General features: G+C 53.9%; 6 protein-coding genes across 6 annotated transcripts; 3 read left to right on the forward strand and 3 right to left on the reverse strand.

Annotated features, from left to right (window-relative positions):
- Nucleotides 1-289: 289 nt before the first annotated feature.
- Nucleotides 290-799, forward strand: E0L32_004885 (uncharacterized protein; the record flags this gene model as incomplete). The annotated part of the gene is made up of 2 exons (XM_031139344.1): nt 290-636; nt 694-799. The coding sequence occupies 2 exons, from the start codon at nt 290-292 to the stop codon at nt 797-799; spliced, it is 453 nt and encodes a 150-aa protein (XP_030996766.1).
- A 238-nt stretch (nt 800-1,037) lies between these two features.
- E0L32_004886 (uncharacterized protein) lies at nt 1,038-2,208 on the reverse strand (the record flags this gene model as incomplete). Its single annotated transcript, XM_031139345.1, has 2 exons — nt 1,038-2,001; nt 2,162-2,208. The coding sequence occupies 2 exons, from the start codon at nt 2,206-2,208 to the stop codon at nt 1,038-1,040; spliced, it is 1,011 nt and encodes a 336-aa protein (XP_030996767.1).
- Nucleotides 2,209-2,981: 773 nt separating this feature from the next.
- E0L32_004887 (uncharacterized protein) lies at nt 2,982-3,608 on the forward strand (the record flags this gene model as incomplete). Its single annotated transcript, XM_031139348.1, has 1 exon — nt 2,982-3,608. One exon carries the CDS (start codon nt 2,982-2,984, stop codon nt 3,606-3,608), a length of 627 nt encoding a protein of 208 aa, XP_030996768.1.
- A 481-nt stretch (nt 3,609-4,089) lies between these two features.
- Nucleotides 4,090-6,227, reverse strand: E0L32_004888 (uncharacterized protein; the record flags this gene model as incomplete). Its single annotated transcript, XM_031139349.1, has 2 exons — nt 4,090-6,149; nt 6,215-6,227. The coding sequence occupies 2 exons, from the start codon at nt 6,225-6,227 to the stop codon at nt 4,090-4,092; spliced, it is 2,073 nt and encodes a 690-aa protein (XP_030996769.1).
- Nucleotides 6,228-7,866: 1,639 nt separating this feature from the next.
- Nucleotides 7,867-8,811, reverse strand: E0L32_004889 (uncharacterized protein; the record flags this gene model as incomplete). The annotated part of the gene is made up of 1 exon (XM_031139350.1): nt 7,867-8,811. The coding sequence occupies one exon, from the start codon at nt 8,809-8,811 to the stop codon at nt 7,867-7,869; it is 945 nt and encodes a 314-aa protein (XP_030996770.1).
- A 2,418-nt stretch (nt 8,812-11,229) lies between these two features.
- E0L32_004890 (uncharacterized protein) lies at nt 11,230-13,085 on the forward strand (the record flags this gene model as incomplete). The annotated part of the gene is made up of 5 exons (XM_031139351.1): nt 11,230-11,422; nt 11,481-11,515; nt 11,712-12,284; nt 12,354-12,663; nt 12,736-13,085. 5 exons carry the CDS (start codon nt 11,230-11,232, stop codon nt 13,083-13,085), a joined length of 1,461 nt encoding a protein of 486 aa, XP_030996771.1.
- Nucleotides 13,086-15,885: the final 2,800 nt, after the last annotated feature.

Below are 15,885 nucleotides of genomic sequence, written 5' to 3' on the forward strand. Positions count from 1 at the left end.
CTCCAGCACAGACCATGAAAGCCCCAGGTCCATGCCCAGGTACCTACAGGACACCCATCACGTGGGGCACGCCTCAGATCCACTAATTGGACCAAGTTAAGAAGTTGACGCTCAGTGCGCTTTGATAAGCCGTCCCTCCAAAATTTTTGACGCTGTGATAGCTTCATCTTTGTCAAAGAACGACGAGGCAAATCTGAGGGAACGCGCAAACCCGTATCCTCACACATTCTTTCTACAACCCACAACATACACACGCCCTCTCCAGTAGCGCTCAACTAGTATCTCTACAATGGCAGGCGTAGCTGGTGACAACCAGCTCTTCGAGGACTCCTTCACGGTTATCAACGTTGATCAGTCTAAGTACGACCGCGTCGCGCGCCTCAAGGCCACCTCAGACGACAACCAGACCCTCATCTACCTCGACATCAACACGGAACTCTATCCTTGCCAAGTGGGCGACCGTCTGGATTGCGTCTTGGCCAGCTCGCTGAAGACAGATGGAAGCAAGGATGACGAGGGCGGCTGGCGAGATGCCACCAAGGGCGGCAACACCGAGGGTTCGCTCGCCGATTTATTCGACTACGTATGCCACGGCAAGATCTACAAGTTTGAGGACGGCGCAGACGGCCAATCACTGTAAGCGGCCCTCGAATCAGCCTTCCTGCGAGTCCTCTCTGCTGACGCTTTCTTTAGCAAGGCCTACATCTCTTTCGGCGGGTTGTTGATGTCAATCGAGGGACCGTATAAGAAGCTTACCCCTCTTCGGGTCGACTACACCTACCTTCTCGTCAAGAAATGATCGGAGCGGCTGTCTGGTCCAATCGAAGTGCCGAGCCGCATCGCATACGAGAGACTTGGGTTCATTCTGCAACAGGGCTCGCTGGGCGCGAGGGCAGAATGTGTATCATCACCTGAAGGAGTGGATGTTTTTGATTTGATGAGATCTATTCAAGCGCTGATTTGAACGAGCATCTATGTTCTAAGGTTCTACAAAGTGCTAGAGCTCAGACGATGCTCGTGCCTCGCCTGGACGATATTCATTGCCCGGGCTGCCCGAGCTCGCGGTGTGGGCCGGGGAACGGCATAATGCGGTGCAGCCTGTCCACAATCTCATCAAAGGCTGGCTCGTTCTCCCTCGTCAGGATACCGTGTCGGATGAAGAAGTCGATGGTGACAACGGCGCAGTTTGGCTTGAAGAGCCCATCAGCAAGGAATTGTTTGACTTGATCCACCGTGCAGAGGTCGAAGCGCTCGGCCTCGCCGTCTTTCGGGACGAGGATCACATCTTCAGGTAGCTTTAGGTCGTAAATCCACTGAACCTCGGGGTAAATCAAACCCTGCTCGCCTCCCGATCTCGTATCCGTGATGTAGATGTATGACATTATGCCGATCTTTTGGGTATGGTTCCGCACCAGGGCGTCGGGCAGGGACGCTTCCTCGTCTGCCTCCCTGATGACGCATTCGAATGGGTCCTCGGCTGTCATGAGCCCGCCGGCGACTGTGTTGTCCAGCATGCTTGGATATGTCGGCTTGGTCGCAGACCGCTTGGGGACCCAGATCTTGATGCCGTAAGGAGATTCGGGCGAGGATACATAGGCAGTCATGTGCACACCATACCTCATGCACCCGAAGAGCCCCAGCGCGGATCTTTCGACACTGAAGAGCAACTCTCCTTTTCGCCCATAGACTGGCCAAATCTCATCGCGCCAACCACGAAGAGCGTCGAAGGACTTGGTGGCCCTCCAGTGTGCGGTGATCTCGGCGACCTTCTTGGTCCGTTCCGCCTCGGTCTTGAGACCGCCTAGGATGTGAACGGTTTTTGCCGTCTCGTCCACTCGGGTCTCTCCTCTTAGGCTGGAGGGGAGTTGGACGAACTTGTCATAGACATGCTGGAGCATGTAGCCGATCTCGACGGGCCCTTCGGCGTCGTCACAAACCACCTTCCACAGAGCCTGCAGCTGTGTGGCATACTCCTCCGGCTCCGTGGTCGGATACGGAAACCTTGAGAATGCCGGACGTATTAGCAGACGGTTTGGGAGTTTGATCAGAGACGATGCACTTAGATGCATCAGGACGTGCCGCGTGTCAAGTAACACAAACGGCCCAGCAACCCGACCACACATCTGAAATGCTGACATAACATAGATGTATATGCACTTACGCATCACAGTAATTTATCAGATCAATATTCTTGAGCTTCTGAGTCATGATGGCTGTGGCAGATCTCGTTGGCGTGAGAAGAACGAGACTGTAGCGGGGTAGTCGGAGGGATGAAAACGGACAAGCTCTACAGGTCTGTCCAGTAACTACTGGTTGATGAACATGTTTCTTGTCGGAGCTAACAAACGGCAAATACAAGAAAACCTGAAGAGGTGAAGTCTCGGTGTGCAGAGGCTGATTTTGTCCCCAAACTGCAAGTTGGCCAATGAGGTATCCATCGCAATTGTTTGCTAGTCTGCCCTGCCCGCCCCTCCGCAACAGGAGCCCCGCCCAGGCCGTGATATATCCGTCTGAGCTCCGGAACGAACTTTGAAGTCTCATTCGTTCCCTCAGACAGCCGACCTTTTACAGCCTCGCCGTCTCGCCTGCCTTCGTTATCCAACAACGCAATTTGGATCTTCATCGCTATACGCGGTGCCAAGGACACAGTGTAACATTAATTCTCCTACCCCTCCCAGAAACTAGCCGAGCATTCACAAGCTCGAGGAGGACACTCATAACGCCACCACCTCGTTCGACTCTGATAAGCTTCTGAGCAGCTTCTGGGAGCACAGAAGCTCAATTGACCTAGCAGAAGCTCTCACAAGCCTTTCAGATCCAGCACGTATCGTGCATGCTGGGAGCCTCTCTACTCGACGGTTGATCAAATCTCAGCCACGAGGGTGCTCTCGCCAAACAGCACCGCACTCAACCCTGCGTGCCTCCCCTCTCCACCACCCCTCTCCTAGCCACACCACACCGGGTGCGGCGGGGCAGCAGAAATGTCCCAACCCCTGTTCGGCCTCGTCCCGGCCGGCCAGCCCCTCATAACGGAGCCGACCTCCGCACCGACGCCGACCTCGCTCCTCTTCTCCATCCCGCCTGCTGCCGCGGCCACGGCCACGGCCTCCTCCCACATCACCGTCTTCCTGCTGCCGGGCGCCGCACTGCCCCCCGGCACGGCGGCGGCCATCTACCTCGTGACCCCCGGCGCCGACCCCTCCGGCACCCCGGCCTCGCGCTTCCTCGGCGGCATCGGCCCGGGCAAGGAGAGCGCCGTGTTCAAGATCTCGTCTTCGTCGTCGCGCACCAGTCCCAACTCACCCGGCGGACAGAGCTCGGTCGTCATCGGCATCGGCATCGAGGACGCCGGATCCGTGGCCCAGCGGGTCGAGGAGGCCGCCGCCTCTCGAGGGATCACCGGCGGCGGCGGCGGCGGCGGCGCGCAGCAACCCAGCACTCAGGTCCTGGCGCAGAGGATCATCAAGAACGCGTTCAACTTCCTGTCGAGCTTCAGCGGCCAGGCCGGCCAGGTCGAGGTCGTGCCACTCAAGGCGTTTGAGGACTGGTGGCGCAAGTTTGAGAGCCGCGTGCGGACAGATCCTGGCTTTCTGGAGAGGGATGATTGAGATAAAATCGAATCTCACCTGGCCATGGCAAGTGTTATTTGTCGACAGGACATGCTGACTTGGACGTTAGATGCCAGCAAAATCTCTGTCCAGGGTCCTTCCCAGCAATGGGCCTTTGTATCAATATGATCCGCATCTTCTTAGGATAGGGATAGTAAAGAGAAGAGAATACTAGTTATGATTATTCCAAAGGTTACTGGGGGAGATAGTTGGGCCCAAGTATTTTGTCAAACATGTAAATCTCGTTGATGACGTTTCTGTCGCCTCTGCAAAGCCACTCACGGCCTGCTTTTTCGTATGAGGCTGATAATGATGCCACCCTTCCATTAAAGACACCACGAAACTCCAAAGGACCGCTAACCCTGCCCTTCCCAAAATATGAGATCCTGCAAAACACCTTGTTCGGAGAATGTACCGTCTATGAATCGCTAACAAGACATCGACTTCCAACCAAGCGAGGCACAAACTACTCTGAGGATTCTCAATCCTCCTCCAGCGGCGTCATCAACGGGCTTTTCAGTCTCGTGGGACTTCCCGCCCTGCTTCTTCTTCCAGCGTTCAGCATTTGAAGCTGGAGCCTCTCTCTGCTTTCTGTGCGGACAACCAGGCCGCTCCGGTCGATAGCCGAACCAGTCCGTGAGTCATCGTATAATTCGATATTGACCTTGGGTGTCGCGAGTCCCGAAGACCTGCCAACGCGAGATCCTTCTGTGCTGTCCGAGTGGTCGTTGTCGTCCGAGTCCACGCCGCCCAGTTCAAACTGCTCCAAGTCGCCCTCTTCCATCACTCGCTCATAGTTGGCGGATGATCGGCCAAATAATTTGTGGGTCAGTCCTGCCAATCCGCGACCACCCTTTCTAGGACTACCGGGCCTCCTGCCACGGCGGAAGACAGAGTTGATCTTGGAGTAGAGCCGCAACCTTCGCTCCTTTTTCCTAAACACATAAGCGAGAAGGACTAGGATGAGCACAAAGACGAAGAAACCCGACGTCGACCTCTTCGTGGCCTTCTCCAACAAGTCATCCGCTGTGTCGGTCCAATCGTCGTCATCGTCAGGTTCGTGTTTGAGAGGTTCCCAGTTCGATCCGGCAAAATTGAAGTCAGGTGGTGTCGGTTTGCCCGGCAGATTGCTCCCGAAGCCGACGGGGAGGTCCTTGTTACCCTGTGGTGGAATTTGCCCTGCGGCGTACAGCACCATCTTGCCCAAGGTCCAGCTTACTTCGATACCTTCGATCTTGTCCACGGGTTGGAAGGGGTCGAGGAAGCCCTTCTCTTTGGCGTGCTCTAGTGCTCCTTGTGACACGTTGAAACCGGCTGGCGGTTTGTCGAGACCAAGTCTCGGTATGCCGATTCCCTCATGCAATACGTTGATGAGCCATGACGCCTTGAAGCAGGCCTCTTGTGCCTCGCGTGCCTTCTTCTCCTTCTTCGAGCTGTACTCCGTCGCAATACCATCCCAATCTCTGCTGCAGAACTCCTGCACACGCTCCTGGTATGTGTTGAAATCATATGCTTTGTCGTCCTTGGTGCCGAATACGCCGTGGGTCGTGTGCCAGTATTCGGACACTCCGATGAAGTGGTTCACGTCAAAGTCGAGAGCCGGCACGTGCTGTCCGTTGAGCAAGCAAGGCTCGTTTTCGCAGGGCACATCTTTTCCAAGCAACGGTTTTGTCTTGCGTAGACATTCGTTGAAGTTGCCCGTTCCTACTAGAGTTGGCGCCGTCTTGTCGCTCTTGTCCGCCGGCTGTCCATCCAACGTCGTCCGCAACCCAGTAGGCATGCATGGATCTGGGAGTTCAACAACGTCTGGTGATTGATAGGCATCTTCCAAGGTCTTGACGTAAGACTCGCGGGCCTGGTTGACGCCAAAGCCTAGCCACGTTGCAGTAAAGACCTTGTATTCGGAAGGCTTGCCGTCCATAGTTCTCATCCGCAGGAGCTTCAAATCATCCCAATGCTTCTCGGCTTCGGTGGCGTTCGGTGCGAAGGCTATTTGGGCCGAGGCGCCACCCATATCGAGGAAGCCATACGTGTGGTGGTCTTTGCCATGGTTGTGCATGTCAGGGTGGTCGAAACCCCCCAGCAAATAATTTGAGGCGATCCAGCCGTACAACCCTTCTGTTTCGCCCTTGATCACCTGGATATGCAAGTCGCAGTCGGGCAAGGAGAACTGCGTGTTTTGCTGCAAATAGGAACATATCTCGCGTGTCAGGGCCTTTTGCTGAACCTGTGGCAGTAAGCGCATGCCGGCCGTTGCCATGAGGAATATCGGGGTATCATGGATTTGATCTTCAGGAATGATGTCGAGGGCGTGGTCGACAAGAGATTGGAGATGCTCGCGGCCAACTTCGGAAGGGTTCTCGCCAAATGTCGACACACCAGGGCGGATCTTCTTGGTCCATTTCTTCTCCGTCATCAGCTTAGGCAAGCTGTGAAGCTCCTCCGGAGAAGCATCCTTGAGAGCCTTTGCGGGATTCTTCCACCGATATATGTGTAGGCGCGTGCCTGAGGAACCGGCGTCCAGGATGACGCCCCATCGCCCTGCATAAGTCGGGACGTGTTAGCACATGCGAGCACAGGCTCCGGGCCCTCTTTCTCCTACATACACTTCTTGCCCATGAGGAGTAACTAGTTGCGATAAGAACCGTTTTTTGCTGAAATTGGCACCTGCTTTGGGTGCGGAAAGGGAGAATCGGGTCGATTGTACGTGAGCGATCAGCGTCGACGCGCGAAACGAAGAAGTACGTCAGCTCCTAGAAAAACATGGAAGTGGATCCGAAATGCTTGGAGAACCTGGGTTGTCCGTGATGAAGAGGGAAGGGATCTGTTGATTAAAACGAAGTACTTGAAGATGGTCGATTGAAGAGGGGAGCGAATGTCAGAAAATTGAATTGAGTTTGAATCGGTATTATAACGAGAGTAATTCAAAGCCGCATTGTACTTGGGAGTCTGGAGGGCTACGACGACAGGGCAGGCAGGCTGGACGAGAATGGAGGATAATAAATGGGGGGGAGAAAACATGAACACCCGACTCTTAGGTGCGGGCTGGGTTGCCGCGATAAGGGGAATACGGGGCCAGATGGCGCCACTGCTTTGGAAAGATAGTGCTGGCGCTCGAGAACGCGCAGTGTCACTAACAGCTGCTCGTGTACGTAGCGAGGGGTCCATCCATCCTGGTGCTTTTTTTGGCCCTTTGATAAGGCAATTTACATGTGAGTACTTGTCCCGATGAGCGCTAGCCCGCGGGAGAGAGTTCGTTAGCCCCAAGACATCGCCCAAAGACCGACAGCTCATTGGCTGGCATGCACTACGTAAGTTCCTCCCTCCAGTCAGCTAGCTACAGACTTGAAAATCAATCCCCTGTCAGGTACCGCCCATAGGTACCGCCCATGACCGCCCAAGTGATGGTCAGATTAGATGACGGACTGCTAACAGAAGTACTTGACTATCTATCAAGCCCATCGGAGTTAGGTAGTGGGATAGCTCTTCCGAGTTCTTAGGGCAAGGATGTGACAGGGATATTGATTGTTAAGATTGAGGTAGCTCCTGATGAACTTCCGTCAACCATTCAGACACCCACTTGCCTCCGTAAGGTACTAGCCTGACTCTGAAAGGTACCTTTGCTGAGCCCCGACCGCTAAGATACTGTTCAAGACGATATCCATTACATGCCGTGATCAAGTTGGTAGGCATTCAGGCTTGTCAGCTCAGAGGTCCTACGCCTTGGCCAACACCGAATCAGCTAGTTGGTCTTTGGGGTTGAAGGGTACCAAATTATTTGCTTGTGTGGGGGACTTTCTCGTATTCCACCATCACGCCTTTTCAGCTGTTTGTAGGTGCCTATGGATGACACTAATCGGCTTCTCGTGTACGGATATGCATTGTTACCCAAGCCCGGCAATTCGGACATGCTCTCGTCCTGTGAGCTTTCATGTTTTCCTGTTATGCACGGCGATCCGGTCTATCCGACCATATCATGATACTTGCATACTTCAAAGTATTGATTTAAATTCTGAACGCCATGTGCTACTTGGGAGCTTATTAAACCTCACTTCGTCTGTTCGCTGGCCTCCCGTATGAGGATACATGAGGTCTAGCTCCTGCACAATAACTTCAAGCCTGCATATATATATATATATATAGGTACACATCCCCTCTCCAATGTTACGCATAGGAACAAACGTCCTGTTACTTGACAGAGCCGACTTATAGCAGGTAGCTGGCCCCGGGTGAGGCTTCTGTGACGTGATATGCTTGTTCACATATCAGTTAAAAGGCCGTCGCCGCAAGAAAGGACCTGCTTGTGCACCAGCTTCAGAGACTCATTCTCTGCTTCCAGGTGAGCTGCCCGCTTCATGTAATACGTGAGAAGGCGCTCGTTGTGTTCCGACGTCTTCCGCCATCGCTGGGCCTCAACCTCAAGCTGGCCATGGCGCTGGAGAGACAACGCCACGCAACTAAGCTTCTCGAAGCTGTCGGTGTACACGACACCCTCCACATCCGGTATGGATTGGGCAATTTGATCGATCCTCTCCGCCATGCGGTACGCTCGCTTCACCGATGAAGTTCGCCGTGGCACGTGGAGATGGTTCTGTTCCCGATCAACGGGCTCCTCTGGCTGGCCAGAAGAAGGGCTGGATACCACCCATGATGGAGTTTCATTGTGCTCGACCCTTGCATCATCCATACTCAACCAGATTTGAGGAATGGCGCTATCTGCAGCTTCTGGGACCCGCGCAACCTCTAGAATGGTTGGATCCATGCTTGCTTCGTCGACATCAACTCTGAACGAGTTTCCAGTGAACAAGCAGCCATCTCTGCGGGTGTCTTCTGCAACAGCCGTCCGCACGCTGGAAACAGGATGAGACGATAGCGCCTCACGAAACTGACCAAGTCGAGAAACATCAATCTCCGTCCTCGCTGGTGCGTCCAAGCGCGGGAAGTTCAAACTATCCGGCACAGCCATCGTATCACTGGGGATGCGCTCAACGATCCACACTTGATCGTTGGAAGCTTGTTTTGGATGAATGGAGGCCAATATGTTTTGCCGAGCCCGTCGAGACGCCTTTGTGCGCTTCCGCAGGTCTGGGTCCACGGCATATGGTTTCCATAATCTCCAAAACTTCCAACAATTTGGGTCTCGCAACCCGGCCACTGAGGTGCCTCCGCATCCCTCTTGAGGGTAGTCAAGAAGAGTGCCCATTTCTTCGGCCGTAACCTCGGCTTGGCTTTGTGCGTGTGGAGGCTTGGTGGATGGGTCGCAAATGCGTTCCCGCCGTCGAGTTGAGTCGAATGGTATCCTTCTCCAGCTGTGGTCAAGTCTATCCGGCAGACGAGACTGTCTTTCCAGACACTAGAGCCTGCAAGTTAGTCTTCGTGAGATGTTAGTAACTTATAGCTCCATGGTATACCAAAGTTGTTCAAAGCCTGTTTCTTTGTCCTGCGATGGCAAAGCCTTTGTTCTCTGACAACAAGGTATTTAGGTGCACGTGGATTGTATTATTGTTCCAGTCTAACTCTGTAGAAAACGACAAAGGAACCGACATGCAATGTGACCGCGAGAAAGATAATGTCGCGCCACTGACTGAATGTTTACCTACCCGAGCAGGCCTGAACAAGCAAAACGCTGCTGCCTTTCACAAAGCAAGTGTCAAGCCTCGAACAATCCTTTGTCTGTCTTCGTTAATATCACATCGTGCCTAGGGATCTCCCGCCTCCCCTGACAAAGCCGTCGTGTCGACGAGGGGTTGCTGCTGGTGTTGCTCCGGGAATGTTCGGTCGGGCAACTGCCGGGGCAAGAGGTTAGAGAGTTCGCACAAGAGTTAAGAAATCCACTGACCTTGAGGCCTATCCGTTGTGGAAGCAAAGCTCGATCCAAGACCTCCACCACCTTGAGTGGTCTTCACCCCTGCGCTGAGCCCGACACCAGGGAAACTCGTGCTGGTAGGGAAGGGCCGTGGCTGCGAACCATGGAGAGTTTGAGTACTCCTTCCCAACCCCTGTGCATTCATTGACCCGCCGCTTGCCGCCATGCCCGGGACTGTGGATGCACCTGCATGCGCGACATCACGCCCCCTTGCTTGGTGGTCTGCTGGAGTGGAGGATCGACCTCCTGAACAAGACTTAGCAACTACCCAAGGAGGCGTTGAGGTATAAACTTACGGAACACACCGTCCCAGCCTCCCGGATCCCTGAGCGGTGCTCGGTGTTCGAGGGAGTCAACCGGACCTCTGTGCTGTTGATGCATTCCCGGCTCTGTCTGTCTTTCGAATCCTTGGTGACTGTAACTCGCTCCATGGAACGATCCATTCTCGTTTTGAAGACCAGCAGCTTGAAATGCAGAGTCCACAGCATCGGCTGCAGCATCTCTTACTTGCCCAAGCATTGCTTGATGCTTCAACTTGTCATTCAATTCCTGAATCTGCAGGTTTTTCTTGTCTTTCTCTTTGCATCGGGCTAACAATTCCTGATTGCTCTGCCTCAATCGCTCATGTTCTAAATCCGAACCTGATATGATTTGTTTTCTTAACTAACCGTGTTAGTATGGGGATAGATGCTCACATACTCTCTACTTTGTCCTGCATATCGGCTACGTGGCGATTTGAATCAGTCACTACCTGTTCGCAGTACGTCTTCAATTTTCCCAGCCGATCAGTGAGCGCATTGGCTGAGATTTCCTGATAAAATCTGCGAGATGAAAAGAGTTAGTGGACAACATGATCAGACAAAGCTCTCCTCACGTCGTATCTAGGCATACTGACATCTCTTGCGTCATCTGATAGTTCCAAAAGCTGAGTGCCCTCCCAGCACATTCCATAATCACATTTGGACTGAGGCCACTCAAGACGATTGTCTTGTATTCATCGCGAGCTTCGAGACTCGTCACGACTGCATCATCGGGGTTTGGTAACACACTGCAGCACCCTGGGCAAGTACGGGTGTGGTCTGGTCCCTTTTCAGTCAGTCCCGACCGTTCAGCACAGTCGAGGCAGTAGATGTGGCTGTGTGTATCGTGTTAGTCAACCTGGTGGAAGCCTCTCGTTCCAGTCCATCGACATCCCCTACCTGCAGGTAGTGACGAGAGCTTGACCACGGAGCTCCGTCCTGCATTTGAGGTTGTTGCATTTCAGGGTATATTCCATCGCTCGGTAGGGAGGGCATCACCATATGATATCGACTTGGTCCAGAGTATATGTTAAGTCTCGAGAACCGAGCAGTGCGTGCCGCCAATGAACAAAGAAAAAGGTTCCTCCAGTAATTAAATTGAAAACCGTTGATTGATATCTCCTTCGTGAATGTGAGGTCGCCGCCTGCCTGGAGTAGAGCTAGTGGGGTGGGGAACCAGATGCGGAAGGTGTGGTCGTATCAACCGCCGTCCTCTCATTCAGCAGCCACGACCCACCGAATCCAACGCGCCATAGGTCATCCTTCTGCCGCCAAACTGCCTGCCCCTCCATTTGCGGCTGTTGGCTGGTGCCAACGACATTGCAGGCAGCCTCACTTCAAACGGCAGACACCACCCAGACACCACCCACTCATATCAACTCTCATTGTGCGCCCAAACTGCTGATATCTTCATTCCCAAGGCGGACAGGCCCAACGCTCTTCGTCTCAGGAAACCATGACCGAAATAGTGATGTGTCAGACACCGCCGGTCCTTCATGGCCCCTCAGAGAAGGAGAGGAAATATGACCGACAGTTGCGCTTATGGGCTGCCAGTGGACAAGCTGCTCTCGAGTCTGCAAACATCCTGTTGATCAACTCCGGTTCGGGAACCGTGGGAGTCGAAGCTCTGAAGAACCTTGTCCTTCCCGGTATGATCAAACATAGCCCCGAGGACCGCAAGGACTGTTGTCACTGACCGCAAATCAGGCATTGGTCGGTTTACAATCTATGACGAGTCAGTGGTTCAAGAACCAGATCTCGGGGTCAACTTTTTCCTAGATGAAAGTTGCTTGGGCAAGTCTAGAGCTCAGAGCTGTGTGGATTTACTGGTTGAGTTAAACCCAGAAGTTGAGGGGGAATGGCACCCGAAGCCCGAGGCAAGTTGTTGACTCTCCCATATATCATCAAGCGCCCTCGAGCACTAACAAGGACCTGTAGCTCAGTCTGGATCTCCGCGGCTTATTAGCTGGCTCTCCAATCTTTACGATGATCTTGTATTCCCTCCCCATCCAGCCTCAAGACTTGGCTACGATCGAGGAATACGGGAAGAGACACAAGACTCCGTTGTTGGCACTCCACTCAGCCGGCTTCTACTCGTACTTCCGTGCTCACTTACCAGGCACGTTTCCCATCGTTGACACTCACCCGGACGAGACAGCTACGACGGATCTCCGACTTTTGGCACCGTGGCCAGAACTGGCCAATTTCGCCAAGCAGTTGACTTCCGATATTGACAACCTCAACAACCATGAGCATGGTCACCTGCCATATGTTGTCATTTTGTTGCATTATCTTGACAAGTGGAGGGAGCAACACGATGGTGCCTATCCCTTGACGTACAAGGAAAAGACCGCCTTCAGAGACATGGTTGCAGCAGCTGCCCGACGCGACAATCCCGAAGGTGGCGAGGAGAACTTCGACGAAGCTGTCGCCGCTGTCGTCAAGAATATTGTGCCGCCATCGCTTCCATCTGGGCTTAAGGCCGTCCTTGATTACACACCAAAGGACCCTGTATGTATTTATAACCCATGACCCTTGATTTTATCAAACCTCGCTGTGCGACTGACCTCGTGACCACAGAATGAGAAGAGTTCTGGGTTCTGGATGATAGCCGAAGCCATCAGGCACTTTTACGAGAAGCACGGATGTCTACCATTGCCAGGGAGTGTTCCCGATATGAAGGCGCAGTCCAAGATTTACGTTCAGCTACAGAACATTTACAAGACGAAGGCTCGGCAAGACGCTGCAGAGGTATTGGAGATGGTCCAGAGCTCTCCGGGTGGCGAGGGCGTTGATCCTGCCGAAGTGGAACTGTTCTGCAAGAACGCAGCATTCGTTAAACTCATCAACTCAGCCGAAGGTGGTGACTCTCGCCTCCCCAAGCTTGTGGGTAAGTCTCGTCCTCAGCACGGCCCTGCCATTCGTTCGCAGGGGACCTCGATTTATTAAATGTTTGCCACAGAAGATGAACTGGCGAATGATGCCAACGCAGAGATGACAATGATGCCACTATCACTGGCCCCTGTCTATCTCGCCCTCTCGGCCACCGCACATGACCCTTCAGCTTCGGCCTCAAGTATCCTCAGCGCCATAAGTGGAATAGTGCCTTTCGCAGCCGGGAATGAGCGCGTACGCCAGGCTGCGGAAGAGGTGGCGCGAGCGGCAGGCGGCGAGCTGCACAACATCTCCGCCCTCACTGGTGGCATGGCTGCCCAAGAAGTGATCAAGATTATCACGAAACAGTACATACCTATTGATAACACCTGCGTGTTTGACGGCATCGCAAGCCGATGTCAGGTCCTCCGCATATGAAATAGCATGCGCTGCAGCGGGAAAAGTGACTCGCAGGGGCAGAGAGCTGTCGATGGACGAGAGAAGAATGTGTGGGTACCATGGAGATCCCGCTGCAACGTGACTGAGGGGGAAGTCGGCACTCGCCCTTGCAGATCCGTGCGGAATCACGGTCCTCGCAGGGGGGGGGGGGGGGGGGTTGGCAAGACAAAGTTGGAGAACATTACGTCGAAAGGAAAGTTGGGGGCAGGCTTGCCTGTCCGTTAATGGCAGATGGGTGGCTGGATTTGGAGGTGGTAGGACCGTTTTTGGCCCTCTGTCGCCCACACAGGCGCGCGCTCTCCTGCATGGCGCACGCACACTTTCCACGACAGGCACGCCTCTGTGCTCTGCATGCACATTACCAGAGATTGGATTGTTCGGGCTGCCTCGAGGTCCCGGGCTGACCGGCCTCGAGGTCCTGACGGAGACCGCATCGGGCCGCAGGGCCTGGCAGGCTAGTACTGATGCCACGCTGGACACTGGCTTAATGGGGGAGAGAACTCCCTATGCCGGTGCTGCTAGGTCATAATCGAGAGCTTGCACAGCATTTTCTTTGGTTCCCGTCTCCTTTTGCCGTGATAGTCTGCGTCGTCGTGTTCCATTGGATATCACCGTCGATGCTCCTGGTCTGCCCAGAGAGTCGTACGCAGATCCGTGTATCATTGCTTCTGGATAGACAACTACCCAGCTAACACCGAAGAACATTCTGTGGGTGGGTATAGAACCTTTTTTCCCGGCGAGGATCCTGGACTGGAGAACACAAGTCGAGTGGCTGCTTCCCTGGCCCTTGACCATGGTTGAGCCTGGCAGGCACATCCTGGATTGGTCAAGATGATTGGACCGGCCGCCACTCACCAATCTCGAGAGCTGCGTAGCCTAATAAGCTCCCACAGACGGTTCGGCAAGCTTCGCCGGCGGAAGGTTATGATCTATTACGACCGGGAGCGAGTGCCCTTCGACCTGTTCTGTGGCTGGGAATAGGTCCAAGTCTGCTCTATTTTCGTTTGCCCCTCAGAAGAAATACCCACTCGAAGACCCTGGGAAATCTAAGTTTGATGAGCTCATAGACGTCAAGTCGGCGTAACGGAGAGCCTGGCGATCATGGTGAAACGACACCACAATTTAGGGCGTCCTGCGATGATGAGTGCTGGCAAGCCTTTCTAGTAATGATGTCAGGGAGGGCCAGAGGGGCTGGTGGGCGAACCCTTTTGAACTCTTATGTTTGAGGGCCGACTTCCCGAAACGGAGGGAGATGATCTCTGGCTGAGGCGTCATGTAAGTCATCACAACGGATTCGGTAAACCTGATCGATTTTGTGTGTCTGGCGGACTAGACCTCCATGGGCGAGGCCTGAGCAGTGCTGAACCAAGGAAAGAAGCTCCCACTGGGAAGCTGGTCATCGAGCCTTGGTAGACTGACCAATAGGGTGTTGAGGAATCGTACGGTTTCCCCATGTGTACTCCCACTGATCGGAAGATCCCAGGTGAAGAGGCAAGAAAACATAGTAGCAAGACGGGTCGACATAGTGGTCTGGTCTGCGCTCAGAAGGAGGAAAACCTGACAGGTCATGTGCTGTTCATGCAGCACGCATGTGGGATAATGACCAGGGCGGCTTAGATATGGACAAACCGTTCCATGCGGGATCCAGGATACGGAAAGCCTAGCCTCGGAGGTGGAAGGGATGCGGGGCGCATGACCGTGTAAGTCGGCGGAAAGCTGGAGGATTTTCTGGGGGACGGAAGCAGTCCGCATTATCCAAGGCCAAAGAGAATGAGCGTAAGGACAATGCTATCGTGGAGGGTCAGCAGAGCATTCTTTGCATGACACCTCTTCGTCTTGTCATATGTCACTTGGCGTGCGAGCCTTTTCCCGAAGGAAAGCGAGTGAGCCGAAGACTGGGTGATGCGCAAAGGCTCTAAGTTGGGGTTGGTGTTTTGCACATGAACAGGTCCGTAAATTAAACAGGGACGGCAGAATCAATTTACGCGACTCTGCTGCAAATGGGGACATACGCTTGGTCAAGCGAGACGCCGATGCAAGCCCGATATCCCGCGTTGCCATGCTCGTTCGCCCCGCCACGTCGTAGTTATTATCACCGTCCTGGTGGCCGTCGCGCGCGTCTTTCTTGGTGGCAAGCGATGGTCGAGCCGAGATGGTCGGACCAATTTGGTACTTGGTCGAGCCATCATGGCCATGAATCATAACTTACAAAGGCTCGCCAAGGGATGGACGGGCGCGAAGACAAGTACGGTACCAGTCTGTGGTCATGGGCAGTTAATATCGCTTGTTCGTCCATAACGGAGCTGAATTGGTCCATCATCGTGCGTTAGTCCAACCACTCCCAGCCTGGATCATGTGCTCGGCCTGGAAACTCTTTAAGATCTTGTTAGGCGCTTCACCTCGAAGGTGCCGAGGTCCTTGGAGGGCTGTTCAGTCTCTGCTTGCTGGTGTTATTGGGGAAACGCCCACACCAGACGGACAGCCCACTTTAGAGTCGTTAAGACAGCTGTTATACCTCCACCGCTGTCCATATTGTGCATTCTTTTGGTTCATGGCAATGGGCACGAGGCCTAGTGAGGGTGCTAGTCCAGGTACCAGCAGGGGCGTTCCGGGCGAGCCGCAAGACCGTGAACCAAGTTGACTTTTCTTCGACGGCGGTAACGAGAGGGGATGGTGAAACCTGGAGCCAAGGAGCCTTGGTGTCCCGAGACGTTCGACTCGATGGTTACTTACGAGGCTTGGAAGTCAAAGCAAGGAGATTGGGTATCTATCTCGCGCA

The sequence above is a fragment of the Thyridium curvatum genome (genome assembly GCF_004353045.1).
Source record: "Thyridium curvatum strain D216 chromosome Unknown NODE_24_length_455711_cov_82.946811, whole genome shotgun sequence".
NCBI classification, from domain to species: Eukaryota; Fungi; Ascomycota; class Sordariomycetes; order Thyridiales; family Thyridiaceae; genus Thyridium; species Thyridium curvatum.